This window comes from Neophocaena asiaeorientalis, unplaced genomic scaffold, assembly GCF_003031525.2.
Source record: "Neophocaena asiaeorientalis asiaeorientalis breed wild unplaced genomic scaffold, Neophocaena_asiaeorientalis_V1.1 scaffold143, whole genome shotgun sequence".
NCBI lineage: Eukaryota > Metazoa > Chordata > Mammalia > Artiodactyla > Phocoenidae > Neophocaena > Neophocaena asiaeorientalis.
This window is the reverse complement of record NW_020175536.1, coordinates 2,958,020-2,979,242: the sequence shown is the minus strand read 5'-3', so window position 1 is coordinate 2,979,242 and position 21,223 is coordinate 2,958,020. Positions and strand designations below refer to the sequence as shown.

The window sequence follows — 21,223 nt, the reverse complement described above, 5'->3', positions numbered from 1 at the left end:
CTCCATCTGTCCCCACCTTTGCTTTCTCTTTTTCTTACCCTATTTCCTTCCTCTCTTCTTTCTCACTTTTGTTTATGTTGCTACAGAGCTTGGTGTTGGCGTCCCTTGACACATGCTCCACAGCGGCCCCAGAAACACACTAACCTTCCTGTCAATCAGTCTTGACTGGGTCCCATGTTGGATGAGGAGCAGAGTGCACAACGGATTCCTGTGTCCTATCACCAGTAACAGCCTCAGCTATGGGGAGGGTGTCTCAGTGCACGTGGACCTCAACTTCCCTGCTTAAGGCTACTGTCTTTGGTGTTTCCTTTCTGAAGCATCCCTGCCTTCTTTTTTTGTTTGTTTTTAAAATTTTCTTTCTTTATTTGTTTGTTTATTTGTGTATTTAGGCTGTACTGGGTCTTCGTTGCTGCACGTGGGCTTTCTCTAGTTGCGGCAAGCGGGGGCTACTCTTCATTCCAGTGGATGGGCTTCTCATTGCAGTGGCTTCTCTTGTTGTGGAGCTCGGGCTCTAGGCACATGGACTCAGTAGTCGTGGCTCGAGGGCTCTAGAGTGCAGGCTCAGTGGTTGTGGCACACAGGCTTAGTTGCTCTGCAGCATGTTGGATCTTCCCGGACCAGGGCTCGAACCTGTGTCCCCTGCATTGGCAGGCAGATTCTTAACCACTGCGCCACCTGGGAAGTCCCCCATCCCTGTCTTCTCGTTTGTACTTAAATAGCTTCAATAGCACAGTTTCCTGAGTACTTCCTAACGTTAAATTCTTTTTAAAAGCAACATTCTTAAGCTTTTGAGATGGAAGTATTTCTCCGTCTTCAGAAGTATTTTTCACATCTTTCATTTCATTCTTGCTCGTGACCAGGTGGAATGTGTCAAATGATGTTAAACCTGCTACACTACTGGCTCTGAGGAACATGCCAGGAACAGCACCGTTAACTCTGATGCAGCTTACTTTACCACCAAGGACGAGCTTCTGGCTATTAAATATTGTCCTAAGGCAACGAAACTTGCCTGGCAGTTGCCATAGACAGGTCTGTCTAAGCAGCCAGAGGAGACACCTCTGATGATGGACACAAGATTAGGAGTGCCCTTTGTTCTTGGTGCTTTTCCTCCATCTGAAGTGCAGCAAACCTCTCGGTCCCAGATTTGGTTAGTTCTGAGTAGGTGAAGGTGAGCACGTAAAATTCATTACCTTCATGATACTTCCACTGAGCGCCCACCAGGTGCCAGAGACTGACTGTGGGTCCTGGGAATAGAAGATAAATGATTCATAGTCTATAGTTGAAAATCAATAACTATAAGTATAAGGGTTTATTTCAGGGCTCTCAATTCTGTTCCCCTGATCTATGTGCTTACCCTTGCACAAACACCACACTGTCTTGATTACTACGAATTTATAGTAAGTTTTGAAATTGGTTAGCATAAATCCTCCAACTTTGCTCTTCTCAAGACTTTTTAGCTACTCTAAGTCCTTTGCATTTCCATATAAATATCAGATGAACTCGTTAATTTTTACCAAAAAAACCCCACAGAACATCAGCCGGGTTTTGATTAGGATTGCATTGAGTTTTATCAATCAGTTGGGGGGAAATTGTCACCTGCATTTAAAAGATGAATTGCCATCTTGACAATATTGAGTCTTTCAATCTGAACATGGAATTTAGACTGCTATTGTCTCTAAACAATGTCTAGTTTTAGTGTACAAGGTTTGCATTTCTTTTGTTAAATTTATTCAGAAATATCTTATTCTTTCTGATACTGTTATAAATGGAATAATTTTCTTAATTTTATTTTTGATTGTTTGTTACTAGTGTGTAGAAATACAATTGAGTTTTATATATTTATCTTGAATCCTACTATCTTGTTAAACTTGTTTATTAGTAGATGTTTAAAGGGTTCCTTGGAATTTTCTAAATACAGAATCATGTCACTATGAATATAACGTTTTATTTCTTCCTTACCAATGGGTATAACTTAGTTTTTTCTTTGGCTTATTACACTGGCTAGAACTTTCAGGGCAGTATTTAATAACATTGGCAAGAGCAAACATTCTTGCCCTGTTCCCAGTCATAGGAAGAAAGCATGCAGTCTCCCTCCCATTAAGCATGATGTTATATGTGGATTATTCTTAGAAGGAAGTTCCCGTCTATTCCTAGTTTGAGAGTTTTTAATTTGATAAGTACTGGATTTTTAAAAATTTAATCTTTATTTTATATTGGGGTGTAGTTGATTTACAATATTATGTTAGTTTCAGGTGTGCAGCTAAGTGATTCAGTTATACGTACACATATATCCATTCTTTTTCAGATTATTTTCCCATATAGGTTATTACAGAATACTGAGTAAAATTCCCTGTGCTATATAGTAGGTCCTTGTTGACTATCTATTTTATCTATAGTAGTGTGTATGTGTTAATCCCAAACTCATTATTTATCCCCCCTCCACATTTCCCCTTTAGTGACGATATGTTTGTTTTTGAAGTCTGTGAGTCTGTTTCTGTTTTGTAAATAAGTTTCAAATTTTCTACCATTTTCTTTAGATTCCACATATAAGTGATATCTTATGATATTTGTCTTCGTCTGACTTACTTCACTTAGTATGATAATCTCTAGTTCCATCCATGTTGCTGCAAATGGCATTATTTCATTCTTTTTTATGGTTGAGTAATATTCCATTGTATATATGTACAACATCTTTATCCATTCCTGTGTCTATGGACATTTAGGTTGCTTCCATGTCCTGGCTATTGTAAATAGTGCTGCAATGAACATTGGAGTGCATGTATCTTTTCAAATTATAGTTTGCTCTGGATATATGCCCAGGAGTGGGATTCCTGGATCATATGGTAGTTCTATATTTAGTTTTTAAAGAAAACTCCATACTCTTCTCCACAGTGGCTACACCAATTTACATTGCCACCAATAGTGTAGGATGGTCCCTTTTCTCCACACCTTCTCTAGCATTTATTGTTTGTAGACATTTTGATCATGGCCATTCTGACTGGTGTGAGGTGACACCTCACTGTAGTTTCAATTTGCATTTCTCTAATAATTAGTAATGCTGAGCATCTTTTCATGTGTTTTTTGGCCATCCATATGTCTTCTTTGGAGAAATGTCTATTTAGATCTTCTTCCCATTCTTTGATTGGATTGTTTGGGTTTTTTGATATTGAGCTGCATAAGCTGTTTGTATATTTTGGAGATTAATCCCTTGTTGGTCTCTTCATTTGCAAATAATTTCTCCCATTCTGTGGGTTGCTTTTTTTGTTTTGTGTATGGCTTCCTTTGCTGTGCAAAACCTTTTAAGTTTCATTAGGTCCCATTTGTTTGTTTTTTATTTTATTTCCATTACTCTAGGAGGTGGTCAAAAAAGATCTTGCTGTGATTTATGTCATAGAGTGTTTTGCCTATGTTTTCCTCTAAGAGTTTTATAGTGTCTGGCCTTATGTTTAGGTCTTTTATCCATTCTGAGTTTATTTTTGTGTATGGTGTTAGAAAGTCTTCTAACTTCATTCTTTTACATGTAGCTGTCTAGTTTTCCCAGCACCACTTATTGAAGAGGCTATCTTTTTCTCCATTGTTTATTCTTACCTTTTTTGTCAAAGATGACCCTAGGTGTCCACTTATTGAAGAGGCTATCTTTTCTCCATTGTTTATTCTTACCTCTTTTGTCAAAGATGACCCTAGGTGTGTGGGTTTATCTCTGGGCTTTCTATCCTGTTCCGTTGATCTATATTTCTGTTTTTGTGCCAGTACCATACTGTCTTGATTACTGTAGATTTGTAGTATAATCTGAAGTCAGGGAGCCTGATTCCTCCAGCTTTGTTTTTCTTTCTCAAGATTGCTTTGGCTATTCGGGGTCTTTTGTAAAGACTTTTACATACAAATTGTAAAATTTTTTGTTCTAGTCCTGTGAAAAATGCCATTGGTAATTTGATACAGATTGCATTGAATCTGTAGATTCCTTTAGGTGGTATAGTAATTTTCACAATTTTGATTCTTCCAATCCAAGAACGTGGTATATCTTTCCATCTGTTTGTATCATCTTTGAGTTCTTTCATCAGTGTCTTATAGTTTTCTGCATACAGGTCTTTTGCCTCCTAAGGTAGGTTTATTCCTGGTATTTTATTCTTTTTGTTGCAATGGTAAATGGGAGTGTTTCCTTAATTTCTCTTTCAGATTTTTCATCATTAGTGTATAGGAATGCAAGAGATTTCTGTGCATTAATTTTCTATCCTGCAACTTTACCAAATTCATTGATTAGCTCTAGTAGTTTTCTGGTAGCATTTTTAGGATTCTCTATGTATAGTGTCATGTCATCTGCATCAGTGACAGTTTTACTTCTTCTTTTCCAATTTGGTTTCCTTTTCTTCTCTGATTGCTGTGGCTAAGACTTCCAAAACTATGTTGAATAACAGTGGTGCGAGTGGATATCCTTGTCTTGTCTCTGATCTTAGAGGAAATGCTTTCAGTTTTTCACCATTGAGAATGGTGTTGGCTGTGGGTTTGTCATATATGGCTTATATTTTGTTGAGGTAGGTTCCCTCTATGCTCACCCATTTATCATAAATCGGTGTTGAATTTTGTCAAAAGCTTTTTCTGCATCTTTTGAGATTATCATACGGTTTTTATCCTTCAATTGGTTAATATGGTGTATCACATTGGTTGATTTGCATATATTGAAGAATCCTTGCATTCCTGGGATAAACCCCACTTGATCATGGTGTATGATCCTTTTAATGTGCTGTTGGATTCTGTTTGCTAGTATTTTGTTGAGGATTTTTGTATCTATATTCATCAATGATATTGGCCTGTAGTTTTCTTTTTTGTGACATCTTTGGTTTTGGTGTCAGGGTGATGGTGACCTCGTAGAATGAGTTTGGGAGTGTTCCTCCCTCTGCTATATTTTGGAAGAGTCTGGAATGATTGGTGTTAGCTCTTCTCTAAATGTTTGATAGAATTCACCTGTGAAGCCATCTGGCTCTGGGCTTTTGTTTGTTGGAAGATTTTTAATCACAGTTTCAATCTCAGTGCTTGTGATTGGTCTGTTCATGTTTTCTATTTCTTCCTGGTTCAGTCTTGGAAGGCTGTGCTTTTCTAAGAAATTGTCCATTTCTTCCAGGTTGTCCATTTTATTGGCATATAGTTGCTTGTAGTAATCTCTCATGATCCTTTGTAATTCTGCAGTGTCAGTTGTTACTTCTCCTTTTTCATTTCTAATTCTGTTGATTTGAGTATTCTCCTTTTTTTTCTTGATGAGTCTGGCTAATGGTTTATGAATTTTATCTTCTCAAAGAACTGGCTTCTAGTTTTATTGATCTTTGCTATTGTTGCCTTCATTTATTTTTCCTTTATTTCTGATCTGATTTTTATTTTCTTTCCTTTTGCTAACTTTGGGGATTTTTGTTCTTCTTTCTCTAATTGCTTTAGGTGTAAGGTTAGGCTGTTTATTTGAGATTTTTCTTTTTTCTTGAGGTAGGATTGTATTGCTATAAACTACCCTCTTAGAACTGCTTCCGTTGCATCCCATAGGTTTTGGTTCGTCATATTTTCATTGTCATTTTGTTCTAAGTATTTTTTTATTTCCTCTTTGACTTCTTCAGTGATCTCTTGGTTGTCTAGTAGCATATTGTTTAGCCTCCATGTGTTTGTATTTTTTAGTTTTTTCCTGGAATTGATATCTAGTCTCATAGCATTGTGGTTGGAAAAGATGCTAGATGTGATTTTAATTTTCTTAAATTTACCTAGGCTTGATTTGTGACCCAAGATGTGCTCTATCCTGGAGAATGTTCCATGTGCACTTGAGCATAAAGTGTATTCTGTTGTTTTTGGATGGAAGTATTATTCCTTTTAAATTATTGAGATTTATTTAATGTGTAGCTTACTTTCTATCCTGAAGAATGTTCCATGTGCCCTTGTAAAGAAGGTGTATTCTGCAGTCATTGGGTGGAATGTTCTATAGGTATCAGTTAGGTTGAGTTGTTTGACAGCATTGTTGAAGTCTTCTATATCCTTGCTGATGTTCTGCCTAGTTTTTCTACCAGTTATTTAGAGAAGGGTATTGAAATCTCTAACAATTACTGTTCAGTTGTGTATTTCTCCTTTCAGTTATGTCAGTTTTTGCTTTATGTGTTTTGAGACTCTTGTTAGGTATGAATAGCTTTATATTTGTTTTATCTTCCTGATATATTGACTCTTTTATCATTATGAAATATCTATCTTTCTCTCTCGTTTCATTTCTTGTCTTAAAATCTAGTTTGCCTGTTATTGAGAGCCACTTCAGCTCTCATATTGTTGCTATTTGCATTCTTTTGCTTTCAATCTATTTGTGCTTTGAATCTAAAATATAGACTGCATATAGTTGGATGTTACTTCTTTGTCCAATTTGACAATCTCTGCACATTGATTGGAGTGTTTAGACCATTCACATTTAATGTAATTATTGATTGGTTTGAGCTACACTTATTTTGCTAATTATTTTCTATATGCATTTTGTCTTTTTTACTCCCCTGTTCTTCCTTTACTGTCTTCTTTGGTGTGAAACAATATTTTAAAATCTACTATTTATATTTCTGTGTTGATTTTTCAACTATATATTTTGAGTTCATTTCTTATTGGTTGGCCTATGGATTGTAATATGCATTTTAACATATCACAATGTACTTCATATTTTTTACCTACTTAATTCTGGAAATATATAAAAGCTTTACTCCAACAGAGCATCATTCTCACCCACCTCTTTTTTGTTATTATTGTTATATTGTCATTACATCTCTCTCTCTGTAAACCCAACAATGTGATGTTATACTTGGAACTGTATATTATCTTATGAATTTTAAAGAAGTTAGGATAATAAAGGAAACATATATTTATAGAATCTTTTATATTAACTCCCATTTTTCCTATTTTTGGTGCTTTTCACTTCTTTCTGTGGATTCACATTCTCTGGTGTTATTTCCTTTTAGTCTGAAAAACTCTTTTAGTATTGCTTGTCAGACAGGTCTGCTAGCAACAAACTCACTTATCTTTGCTTATCTAGAACATCTTTATTTTGCCTTATTGTTTTGAGGGCTAGTTTTGCTGGATGTATTATTCTTGGTTGGTATTTTTCCTCTAGCACTTTTAGTATGTCATCCTGCTGTCTTCTCATATCAAATATTTAAATGGGAAGTCAACTGTTAATCACGTTGGGGCTCCTTAGTATGTGATCATTTCTCTTTGCCTTTTTTTCCTCCCCAACAGCTTGACAACAATATATTTGTATATGAATTCTTTGTATTTATTCTACTTGTGGTTTGTTGTGCTCCTTTGATGTGTAAGTAAGTTAATGTTTTTCATCAAATTTGGTAAAAATTTCTGCAATTATTTCTTCACATATTTTTTTCTGCCCCCATTTCTTTCTCCTTTCCTTTGGCAGACTACATTACACACATGTTAATATACTTGATTTAGTCCCATAGGTCTCTGAGGTTCTGTTTATTTTCTTCAATCTTTTATTAACCCTCTCTTTTTCAGATAGCATAATTCTGTCAATGTCTCTTCAAGTTCATTGACTCTTTTGCCATCTTGAATCTGTTGCCAAGCCACTCTAGTGAATATTTTATTTCATTTATTGTATGTTTCAATGCCAAAACTCCAACTTGGTTCTTTTTTTTAATGTATAAATTTTATCTCCTTATTGAGATTCTCTATTTGTTGAATAATTTGTCCTACTTTCCTTTAATTATTTAAACATAGCTTCTTTCAGTTGCTTGAATATATAATAACTGCTTTAAAGTCTTTATCTGCTGAATTCAACACCTAGAAGCACTTAGAGATAGTTTCTATTGGCTGCTTTTTTTCCCTTGAGTATGGATCACACTTTTTTGTTTCCTTGCATGTCTCATTTTGCTGTGGCTGTTGTTCTTCTTGTTGAAAACTGGAAATTATTGAGAATATACTGTAGCAAGTTTGGATTCTGGATTCTGATCCCACCATCATCCAAGTTTGTTTATGTTACTTGTTTTTCTGTTTAGTAACCTGTCCGGGTGAAACCTGTGAAATCTGTATTCCTTATAGTGTGTTGGCCACTAAGGTTTCTGCTCTTTTTTTCCCTTGTTTTTATTTTTAAGCCTGCGTGCTGAGTGTTCACCTCTATACCTGCTTAGCTTTGAGGTCAGCAGATCTTTTTCATGAGACCCAAAATCTCTCAGGTCTCAAATTTAGGTGCTGAATGTGTAGTAAGTGCCCAAGAAGTGTTTGTTATTTCTTCTGCTGCTTCTCCTTTCCTTCTTCAGTTGATGTTAAGTGAAGTAGATTGATGTCTTCCTGATTGGTACGGGAGGCCTGTCAGAAGGGGTCTTCATGAATATTTATTAAACATCTGGCTCTGTGCAGGACACTTCATATACACTGCCTCATGTAGTGGGAGTAGATATAAACATTCCAGCTTTACTGGTAGAAAACCAAGGCAGTGAGAATTTAAGTAACTAGCCTCAAGTCCCATAGCAAATAAATTTTAATTCATGTGTGTTTGATTTCAAAGCTCTAGCTCTTTTTACTATAGTGTGTGATCTCTGCATTTTAACTATGTTTTATATTTTCTTGGAAGGAGCCCTGTACCCAGATGGAACATATGGAAGGAACAAGGATGATGACAATGTTCCTCCTGGCAAAAACTATACCTATGTCTGGCCAGTGAGAGAAGAATATGCTCCTGCCCCAGCAGATGCAAATTGCCTGACCTGGGTGTACCATTCACACATCGATGCCCCTAAAGACATCTGCTCTGGGCTAATTGGCCCACTGCTGGTGTGCAAAGAGGGTAAGACGTCTCTTCCCCACCTTCTCTGTCCCTAGGAGCCTATTCCCAGGTGTGTTGAAAAGTGTATAGAATCTTCAGGTCGTCTTGCCTACCTCCCTTGCTTTACACAGAGTGTGCCTCTTCTTCCAAACTTTCTGTAAGATTAAAGATATTCTTCTAACATAGAAGATCTATGACAGGGACAATAATTCAGGCTTCTGTCTAAAAAAATCATAGCATTCTGAAACTTACATGCTTTAAAAAAAATACACACTGACACCACACATAGGAAAGTGTAAAATGTAGTCAAATGACCAGGAATGCTTTTGCTTTATTATTTAACCCACATAATCACTTTGTTATTTTATTCCCTATTAATTGATATAGTGTATCTGTGCTCTGTCAATAAAGTATATTTCCTTTAAGGACAGCCAGGTTTCCAAGTCTGTGGTTGTGAGGATTTCTGTTTTATGAGTTTTCTATGGCTCTATCATTTCCATCAAAGCCTTTCACTGATTTTATGTTGTGGGTTACTCTTGTACATGTAAGTCTTTCAAACTTACCTGATACTATTGGCAGGAAGAAAAGCTCATCTTGATTTAGTCCACTGTGAATTTTTTTCTTACTCTTTTGAATGTGCCTGATAGGTATCCTGCATAAATATTCAGGGACAAGGACTGATGTGAATCAAGAGTTTGTTATAATGTTTACTGTTGTGGATGAGAATCAAAGCTGGTACCTTGAGGAAAATATCAGACATTTCTGCACTGACCCTGATTCAGTTGACAAAGAAGATGCTGTTTTCCAGAAGAGTAACAAAATGCACGGTGAGTGCCTCTCATGTTATCAAGTACATACTGACTGCCTTTTGTGTATCTGGCACTACACGGGATACAGAACACACAGAAATATTAAACCTAGTTTTCCAAGATTTATAACTTCGTAATGAGAATAATAAGAAAGTGATGAAACATAATCCCTGTCAGAACCTAAAACAAAGAAAGAGAGCAAGAGAAGAAGAAAGGAACAGAGAGGAACTACAAAAATGGACAGAAATTAACAAATGGAAATAAGCACATACTTATCAATAATAACTTTAAATGTAAATGGACTAAATTCTCCATTCAAAAGACATAAAGGGGCTGAATGGGTTAAAAAAAAACAACAGCAAAAAAACAAAAACCCATCTATATACTATGTACAAGAGACACACTTTAGTTGTAAGGACACACGTAGACTGACACTGAAGGGATGGAAAAAACTATTCCATGCAAATGGAAAACAAAAGAAAGTTGGAGTAGCTACACTTATATCAGACTTGAAATTGACTTTAAAACAAAGACTATAATAAGAAGGGTGTTACATAATGGCCAATCCAACAAGAATATATAACATTTAAAATATTTGTGCACCCAACACAGAAGTGCTTAAATATATAAAGCAAATATTAACAAACATAAAGGGAGAAATAGACAGCAATACAATAATAGTAAAGTACTTTAATACCCCACTTATATCAATGTAAGTATCCAGAAAGAAAATCAGTTAGGAAACTTTAGCCCTAAACAATATGTTAGATCAGATGGACTTAGCAGATACTTATAGAACATTCCATCCAAAAACAACAGGATACACATTCTTCTCAAGTGCACATGGAACATTTTCCAAGATAGATATGTTAGGCCATAAAACAAGTCTTAATAAATAAATTTAAGAGGATTGAAATTATATCAAGCATCTTTTCTGACCACAATGATGTGAAACTAGAAATTACATGAAGAAAACTGTTTAAAAACTGTTTAACTGTTTAAACAAACATGTGGAGATTAAACAGCATGTTACTGAACAACCAACATATTGAAGAAGAAATCAAAAGAGAAATTTTTTAAAAACTTGAAACAAATGAAAATGGAAATGTAATATATCAAAATTTGTGGGACGCAGCAAAAGCAGTTCTGAGGGAAGTTCATAGTGATAAATGCCTACCTCAAGAAACAAAAAAAGTTTCAAGTAAGCAACCTAACTGTACACCTCAAAGAACTAGAAAAAGAACAAATTAAGCCCAAAGTTACTAGAAGGAAGGAAATAACAAAGATTAGAGCAGAAATAAGTGAAATAGATACTAAAAAGACAATAAAAAACATCAATAAAACTAAGATCTGGTTCTTTGAGAAGATCAGCAAAATTAACAAACATTAAACTAGACTCACTAAGAAAAAAAGAGAAATGTCTCAAATAAATAACATCAGAGATGAAAGATGAGATATTATAACTGACACCACAGAAATAAGAAGGATCATAAGAGACTACTATGAACAAGTATATGCCAACAAATTGGATAACCTATAAGAAATGGATAAGGACCATACAACCTACCAAGACTGAATCAGGATGAAATAGAATCTGACAGACTGATACTAGCAAGGAGATTGAATCAGTAATTAAAAACCTTCTGACAAACAAAAGTCCAGGAAACAGATGGCTTCACTGGTTAATTCCACCAAACATTCAAAGAAGAATTAATACCAATTCTTCCCAAAATCTTCTAAAAAATAGAAGAGGGAGAAACTCTTCCAAACATGTTTTATGAAGCCAGCATCATGCTGATACCAAAAGTGGACAAGGATGCCACACAGAAAAACAAAAAATACAGGCCAATATTCCTGATGAACACAGATGCAAAAGTCCTCAACAAAATATCAGCAAGCCAAATTCAACAATACATTAAAAGGTTCATACACTGTGATTAAGTGGGATTTATTAATCCATCGGATTTTAACCATGAAAATATGGTTCAGCTTCCACAAATCCATTAAGGTGATATACCACAGTAAAAGATGAAGGATAAAAATCATATGATCATCACAATAGACACAAAGAAAGCATTTGACAAAATTCAACATCCATTTATAATAAAAACTCTTAACAAAGAGAGTATAAAGGGAACATACCTCAACATAATAAAGACCATATATGACAAGCCCACAGCTAACGTTATACTCAATGGTGAAAAGCTGAAAGCTAAACCTCTAATATCAGGAACAAGAGAAGGATGTGCACTGTTGCCACTTTTATTCAACATAGCATTGGAAGTCCAAGCCAGAGCAATTAGGGAAGGAAAAGAAATAAATTCATCCAAATCCGAAAGGAAGAAGTAACTGTCATTATTTGCGGATGACAGGATACTATATATAGAAAACCTTAAAGGCTCCAAAAAACTGTTAGAACGAATAAGTAAATTTGAGGGATATAAAATCAATACACAAAAATCTGTTGCAGTTCTTTACACTAATAATGAATTATCAGAAAGAGAAATTATGAAAACAATCTCACTTACAACTGCCTCAAAAGGAATAAAATACCTAGGAGTAAATTTAACCAAGGAGGTGAAAAAAACATATATTGAAAATTATGACATTAATAAAAAAAATTTAAGAAGACACAAATAAATGGAAAGATATTCTGTATCCATGGATTGAATGAATTAATATTGTTAAAATGTTCATACTACCCAAAGCAATCTATAGTCACAATGCAATCTCTATTAAAATCCCAATGGTATTTTTTACAGAAATAGAACAATCCAAAAATTTGTATGGAACCACAAAAGACCCTGAATAGCCAAAACAATCTTGAGAAAGAACAAAGCTAGAGGCATTGTGATCCTTGATTTTAAATGATATTACAAAGCCATAGTAATTAACACAGTATGATATTGGCATAAAAACAGACACAGAGATCAATGGAACAGAATAGAGAGCCCTGAAATAAACCCATGTAAGAATATACAGGCGGAAAAGGACAGTCTCTTCAATAAATGGTGTTGGGAAAATTGAACAGCCATATACAAAAGAATGAAGCTGGACCGCTGTCTTACACACATATACAAATATTAACTCAAATTGGATTAAAGACTTGAGTATAAGATCTGAAATTCTAGAACTCCTAGAAGAAAACATAGGTGGTGAGCTCCTTGACATAGGTCTTGGTAATGATTTTTTAAACCTGACACCAAAAGCAAAAGCAACAAAAGCAAAAATAAACAAGTGGGACTACATCAAACTAAAAACTTCTGCACAGCAAAGGAAACCATCAACGAAATGAAAAGACAACTGACTGAATGGGAGAAAATATTTGTATATTGTATATCTGACAAGAAACTAATATCCAAATATATAAAGAACTCATACAACTCAATAGCAAAAAGGCAAACAATCTTATTTTTTTTAAATGAGCAGAAGATCTGAATAGACATATTTCTAAAGAAGAAATAGAGATGGCCAATAGTTATGTGAAAAGATGCTCAACATCATTACTCATCAGGAAATGCAAATCAAAACCACAGTGAGAGGGACTTCCCTGTGGTCCAGTGGTTAAGACTCTGAGCTCCCAATGCAGGGGGCCCAGGTTCAATCCCTGGTCAGGGAACTAGATCCCACATGCATGCTGCAACTAAGGAAAAAGAAAAACAAAACAAGATCCTACACATTGCAACTAAGACCTGGCACAGCCAAATAAATAAATAAATATTAAAAACAAACAAACAAAAAACCCCACAAGATATCACCTCATACCTGTTAGAATGGCTATTATCAAAAAGAGAAGAAATAACAAGTGTAAATTGGTACAACCACTATGAAAACCAGTATGGAGTTTCCTTAAACAAACTAAAAATAAGCTTATCATATGATCCAGAAATTTTGCTCCTGGGTATTTATCTGAAGAAAATGAAAACACTAATTCAAAAAGATATATGCACCCCCCATGATCATTGCAGCATTATTTACAATAGCCAATATATGGAAACAGCCTAAGTGTCCATTGATGGATGAATGGATAAAGAAATTGTGGTATATAATAATAGAATATTATTCAGCCATAAAAAAGAATGAAATCTCGCCATTTGCAACAGCATGGTGGACTTTTAGGGCATTATGCTAAGTGAAATAAGTCAGACACGGAGGGCAAATATTGAAAGACCTCTTTTATATGTGGAATCTAAGCAAACAAACAAACAAACAAACAAAACCCCCAAAACCAAGTTCATAGATCCAGAGAACAAATTGGTGGTTAAAGAGGCAGGGGATGGGGATGGGAGAAATGGCAAAAAAAGTTAACATGTCTCATAAGTCCCTTCTAATCAGTTCTTTTCCTTTTCTTCTTGCTGCATGCTTTTGTCATTTAAGTAGCTACTATGTGTCAGCTTTCCCGCTGTGAGGTAAGACAGGGTTTCTAATTACAAGGAACAGATCTGGTGGGGAAGGTAAATATGTAAATAGAGATGGAGGTAAGAGATGGCCAAGCTGTCCTGGAAGTATGAACAGTGCTTTTGTTTGCTCTTGATCTCATTGTGTTCACATAACAGCTCGAAGGCTGTTTGCATGTTGCTGATCACTTTTATTGAGTGCTTTTCTCTTGAAAAGACTAATGCTTTTCATTCCTTTCTGGGACTGTATTTTACCAAAGAAATCATGCCTTTCTGCTCAAAATCATTACAAGCAATAATCTGTGCTAATTTTCAACTGTGCTGGAGCATGTGTTACCATTTCTTCTGGATCTGCTCGCCTCTGCAGGGGAATCTTTTCCACTAGTGTTTCTGTTTTTCAGCGCTCAATGGATACCTCTTTGGAAACTTCCCCGAGCCTGATATGTGTGCTGGTGAATCAGTGTCCTGGCACCTGTTTGGAATGGGGAATGAGATAGACATCCATTCCATCTATTTTTATGGTAACACCTTCATCAGCAGAGGCCATCGGACTGATGTCGTCAACCTCTTCCCAGCCACCTTCCTGACAACAGAAATGATAGTTGAGAATCCTGGGAAGTGGATGATAACCTGCCAAGTCAGTGATCACTTTCAAGGTAAAAAGGACAGAGACCAGTGTAGAGATGCTTACAATGGTACAATTAAACCACGCAATCAATGGTGCTCATTCAGTGCCTGCTGTTGAATAGATTCTTGTACGTGTTATATTTAATTAAATATTAAACATAGGAAAAGTGTATAATGTCTATTTGGCATCTTATCAACAGGTATTTATTAATCACACCCCTATGAACCAGGTAAGAGGTGGTTGAAAGAAATGATAAGACCTTCTATGAACCTGGAATCTAGTAGTTACATATAGTTAGACATTTACAAAATGAATAAAACCTGAGGCAGAATGATAAATGCTCTTTAAGTGCTCTATCACTTTGCTGGAGCAGAGAGGCTTCCTGAGGAGGTGGTCCCTAATCTGAGCCTCTAAATGTTAGGAATTTGATAGATGAAGAAGGGGAAAAAGGTTTTCCAGGCAGAGGAAGCAACATGAGCTGGGAAAAACACATGGGCAATTGTAAATAGAATAATAACTTTTTAGCACTGAAAAGGAATTTATAGATAATCTGGACCAATCCCCCATCCAATTCTTGAATTCTCTTTTGGACATCTCTTTTTAAATTTTTTATTTTATTTTATATTGGAGTATATTTGATTTACAATGTGTTAGTTTCAGGTATACAGCAAAGTAAGTTATACATATTCTTATATCTATTCTTTTTCAGATTCTTTTCCTATATAGGTTATTACAGAGTATTGAGTATAGTTCCCTGTGCTATACAGTAGGTCCTTGTTGATTACCTATTTTATATATAGTAGTGTGTATATGTTAATCCCAACCTAGTAATTGTAGCAGCTTGTTTCATCTCTGGGCTGCTCTGTGAGAACATTCTTCCTTATACTGAGACACAATGCAATGATAGGTACAAAATCCTATGAAAGATGAATGATAAACATTTGTTGACAAATACCTGTTGAATGATTTGGTTCAGGTTCCTTGGGAATAGGTCTTTACTTAGCTGGACCTTAGGCTCATGTCAGAGGAGTGATGAAGGAGAAGCCTTAGAGAGGCAGAATAGGCCCCAGGCAAGCATCTTTGAATGGCAAGACTAAGGATTGTCTAGAAGGCAAGAGTAAGTCCTTCTAGATCCTTAGGCACACTAGTGACATAATCAGTGCAGTGGTTTAGGAAGATAAATATGATGTCTGTGTGCAGAAAGGACACAATGGAGAGACTCTGGCTACTGGATGCCAGTTAAGAAGCATTGGCAACATTAGAGTTATGACATATTAAAAGTTTGGCCTAACATGGTAAAAACAAGAATATAAAAAGAAAATGTGTCAACGGGATAAACATAGAAGAAATGGTGTGTGATTCCACTTGGATACTGACTAACTACACACAGTCACTATGAGGTCAGGGAATCAACTCTTCAGGGCTGCTTTCATAACACATTTTTGTTCCCCAAATCCTTAAGCAAACCTCACATTTGTCCACTGGGTTATTCCAGTTAAATTCAATTCAGCAAATGTTGAGCTGCTCAGTTAATATGTTTAAGACACTCTCCTGGGAAGACAAAGATGAACAAGACAAAGTTACTATTCTTCCCTGCTCCTACCCCCAGCTTTATTGAGGTATAATTGACAAATAGGATTTGTATATATTTAAGAGGTACAACTTGACGTTTTGCTATACTTGTAAGGTGTAATTACCTTACACTCAAGCAATTAATATATCTATTACCTCACGTAGTTAAACATTTTTGTTGTGATGGTGGTGAGAACACTTGAGAGCTCAAAGAATACAGAGTTTCAGTTATGCAAGATGAATGGGTTCTGGAGATTTAATATACCCCATGGTGACTACAGTCAACAATACTGTGTGGTATACCTGAAACTCCCTAAAAGGGTAAATCGTAAATGTTCTCCACACACGATCCCTAAATCTGAGAAGAAACTAATCAAGGCATTAGCAGCCATTTGAGATTAGTAAGATTGCTAAATGTGGCCAGTAGTTGTGGACATAAGCTGGAATACGTTGCTGAAATACAATGTTTCCTAAATTGTCCATAGCCTCATAAAAAATGTTTAAAAATTAGAAGATACGTATAATTCAATTTTAAAATTAGTAATTACCTCTAGAGATAATGGTGTCACATTTTGATGAATATCCTTCCTATTTTCTAGACCTTAATATATAAATGCTTATGTTATATATAAAATGAAATCAACCTATTAATACTTCCCTTTTCCACTTTTTAATATACCAGAAATAAATTTATATGTCAGTGAATATAGATCTACTACATTGTTGTTAATCCTTCCAGTGTCCTTTGTAAGGAGATTACAATTTACTTAACCAACAGTCTTTATTAACACTTATATTTTCCCTATTTTTTGCTAAACACTCATAAACATCAATTTATAGAAATGTTTGTACTTTGTCTGACATTTCCTTGGAAAAACTACTAGATTTAGAATTCCTGGGTTGAAGAGTTTAATTTTTTTTAAGCTATGGACATATATGGCCGAATTCTCCTTTAGAAATTGTTACTCTTCACTCATAGTGTGTGAGCATTCCCTTTTCCCTGTTCATCTGACAACACTGATAATTACTAGTCTTTCTGGTCTTTACCAATCTCATAAATGAACAACAGTATCACTTGATTACTATTAAGGTTGAACTTTTCTTTTTTCTTGTTCATGGGTCAGTAGTATTTCTTCTGTGAATAACCTATAAATGTCCCTTGCACATTTTCTATTGGGATATTTACTTTTTTCTTTCTTATTTATAAAAGGTATTTACATATTAATCTTTTGTCATATGTGCTAAAATATCCCCCTACCCACTGTTTATTTTTTACTTTTGACTTTGTTTACGGTCCTGTTTTCCGTACAAAAGTTTTAAATGTTCATGAAGTCAAATCTATCATTCTTTTCCTGTATGATTTCTTTCGGAGTGTTTATACCTTGGCTCATGGTTTTCCTCTCTTCTGCAGCTGGCATGCTGGGGCAATACAATGTTGGTAACTGCAAAAGTGGTATTTTTCACCCCAAGATGAAGGGTCAACAGAAGCGCTATTTTATAGCAGCTGAAAAAATTCTTTGGGATTATGGTCCTCAAGGCTATAACAAATTCAGTGGTCTTCCCCTAAATGCCTCTGGCAGGTAAGCTCTCTTTGCTGGTGTTGCTAAGTCTCTCATAAGAGAGGCATCGATTAGGCTTTTCGCTGTGATCTCATTTGTAGGCTAGGCACTGATCTTATGAGCATATACTGCATAGATAGCATAATGGCTTCACTTAAGGAGCTCTGAGCCCTGTAATGTGTACAGCTGAGACATGGAGGAGTATTTATTGCTTCATGATTTGTTGGCTAACTCAAAGCACTAGATTCATTTATTCATCAAACATTTTATGAACATCTGCTGTGTGCAAGCTGCAACGTTAAATGCCATGGGAAATACTAAGCTGACACAGAAGAGAGTAAGGTGCTTGCACATATGAAGCAGACAGTTTTGAAAAGGGAATATGGCAGGACTTTCTCTTTTTGTTTTGTTTTGTTTTGGCCACCACGCAGCATGTGGGATCTTAGTTCCCTGACCAGGGGTCCAACCCGTGCCTCCTGCATGGAAACACAGGGTCTTAACTACTGGACCACCAGGGAAGTCCCAGCAGGACTCTCTTTCATTGGAGATGAACTAGTCAAGGAAGGTTAACCTTTTTGGCTCAAGAACAGCCTGATATAACTTAAGCCCCCACTACACAGAATTCCTTTTTCTCCCTGTCCAGTATAATGCCATTTTTTCCTTCAAACTCTAACTCTAATGTCACCTCTTAAGTAAAGCCTCCCCTGACACCTGAATAATTTTCTCTTGGCTCCCGCAGCATATACTATTTTTTCAAATTGAATCGAACAATTCATTAAGTGGATGCAGACTCCTGTGACTTCTTATTGTAGAATCATATGCAAAGATGTCTGTGAAAGCATTATAAAATGTACAGTGTGATACCAACAAGTATTGCTCTTATCCTACAATCCTTTTTTTTAAACATCTTTATTGGAATATAAGTGCTTTACAGTGGTGTTTTAGTTTCTGCTTTATAACAAAGTGAATCTGCTATACATATATCCCCATATCTCCTCCCTCTTGTGTCTCCCTCCCACACTCCCTATCCCACTCCTCCAGGTGGTCACAAAGCACCGAGCTGATCTCCCTGTGCTATGTGGCTGCTTCCCACTAGCTACCTATTTTACATTTGGTAGTGTATATATGTCCATGCCACTCTCTCACTTCGTCCCATCTTACCCTTCCCCCTCCCCATGTCCTCAAGTCAATTCTCTACGTCCACGTCTTTATTCCTGTCCTGCCCCTAGGTTCTTCATAACCTTTTTTTTTTAGATCCCATATGTATGTGTTAGCATATGGTATTTGTTTTTCTCTTTTTGACTTACTTCACTGTGTATGACAGACTCTAGGTCCATCCACCTCACTACAAATAACTCAATTTCGTTTCTTTTTATGGCTCAGTAATATTCCATTGTATATATAAGCCACATCTTCTTTATCCATTCATCTGTTGATGGACACATAGGTTGCTTCCACGTCCTGACTATTGTAAATAGAGCTGCAATGAACACTGTGGTACATGACTCTTTGGGAATTATGGTTATCTCAGGGTATATGCCCAGTAGTGGGACTGCAGGGTCGTATGGTAGTTCTATTTTAGTTTTTTAAGGAACCTTCATACTGTTCTCCATAATGGCTCTATCAACTTACATTACCACCAACAGTGCAAGAGGGCTCACTTTTCTCCACACCCTTTCCAGCATTTATTGTTTGTAGATATTTTGATGATGGCCATTCTGACTGGTGTGAGGTGATACCTCATTGTAGTTTTGATTTGCATTTCTCTAATGACTAGTGATGTTGAGCATCCTTTCATGTGTTTGTTGGCAATCTGTATATCTTCTTTGGAGGAATGTCTATTTAGGTATTCTGCCCATTTTTGATTGGGTTGTTTGTTTTTATTGATATTGAGCTGCATGAGCTGCTTGCAAATTTTGGAGATAAATCATTTGTCAATTGCTTCATTTGCAAATGTTTTCTCCCATTTTGAGGGTTGCCTTTTATCTTGTTTATGGTTTCCTTTGCTGTGCAAAAGCTATTAAGTTTCATTAGGTCCCATTGGTTTATTTCCATTTCTCTAGGAGGTGGGTGAAAAAGGATCTTGCTGTGATTTATGTCATAGAGTATTCTGCCTGTGTTTTCTGCTAAGAGTTTTAGAGTGTCTGGCCTTACACTTAGGTCTTTAACTCATTTTGAGTTTATTTTTGTGTATGGTGTTAGGGAGTGTTCTAATTTCATTCTTTTACATGTAGTTGTCTAGTTTTCCCAGCACCACTTATTGAAGAGGCTGTCTTTTCTCCGTGGTAAGTTTATGCCTCCTTTATCAAAAATAAGGTGACCAGATGTGCATGGTTTAACTCTGAGCTTTCTATACTGTTCCATTGATGTATATATCTGTTTTTGTGCCAGTACCAGACTGTCTTGATTACTGTAGCTTTGTAGTATAGTCTGAAATCAGGGAGCCTGATTCCTCCAGCTCCATTTTACTTTCTCAAGATTGCTTTGGCTATTTGGGGTCTTTTGTGTTTCCATACATATTGTGAAATTTTTTGTTCTAGTTCTAATCCAAGAAAATGGTATATCTCTCCATCTGTTTGTATCATCTTTAATTTCTTTCATCAGTGTCTTATGGTTTTCTGCATACAGGTCTTTTGTCTCCGTCAGTAGGTTTATTCCTAGGTATTTTATTCTTTTTGTTCCAATGGTAAATGGGAGTCTTTCCTTAATTTCTCTTTCAGATTTTTCATCATTAGTATGTAGGAATGCAAGAAATTTCTGTGCATTAATTTTGTATCCTGCTACTTTACCAAAATCACTGATTAGCTCTAGTACTTTTCTGGTAACATCTTTAGGATTCTCTATGTATAGTATCATGTCATCTGCAAACAGTGACAGCTTTACTTCTTCCTTTTCGATTTGGATTCCTTTTATTTATTTTAATTCTCTGATTGCTGTGGCTAAAACTTCCAAAACTATGTTGAATAATAGTGGTAAGAGTGGGCAGCCTTGCCTTGTTCCTGATCTCAGTGGAAATGCTTTCAGTTTTTCACCATTGAGGAGGATGTTGGCTGTGGGTTTGTCATATATGGCCTTTATTATGTTGAGGTAAGTTCCCTCTATGCCTACTTTCTGGAGGGTTTTTATCATAAATGGATGTTGAATTTTGTCAAAAGCTTTTTCTGCATCTATTGAGATGATCTTATGGTTTTTCTCCTTCAATTTGTTAATATGGTGTATCAGATTGATTGATTTGCGCATATTGAAGAATCCTTGCATTTCTGGTATAAACCCCACTTGATCATGGTGTATAATCCTTTTAATGTGCTTTTGGATTCTGTTTGCTAGTATTTTGTTGAGGATTTTTGCATATGTGTTCATATCAGTGATATTGGCATGTAGTTTTCTCTCTTTGTGAGATTTTTTCTGGCTTTGGTATCAGGCTGATGGTGGTCTCGTAGAATGAGTTTGGGAGTGTTTCTCCCTCTGCTATATTTTGG

General features: G+C 35.9%; 1 protein-coding gene across 2 annotated transcripts in view; it reads left to right on the top strand.

Annotated features, from left to right (window-relative positions):
• The window catches only part of HEPHL1 (hephaestin like 1), a 172,614-nt gene that overhangs the window by 103,205 nt on the left and 48,186 nt on the right, over positions 1 to 21,223 (top strand). The window contains exons 6-9 of one of the 2 annotated variants that reach the window (XM_024731261.1): positions 8,588 to 8,800; positions 9,427 to 9,606; positions 14,387 to 14,641; positions 17,597 to 17,765. In XM_024731261.1, coding sequence (XP_024587029.1) covers positions 8,588 to 8,800; positions 9,427 to 9,606; positions 14,387 to 14,641; positions 17,597 to 17,765 — 817 coding nt within the window. The remainder of the gene's footprint in view (positions 1 to 8,587; positions 8,801 to 9,426; positions 9,607 to 14,386; positions 14,642 to 17,596; positions 17,766 to 21,223) is intronic. The other variant, XM_024731262.1, reaches the window with a different exon arrangement.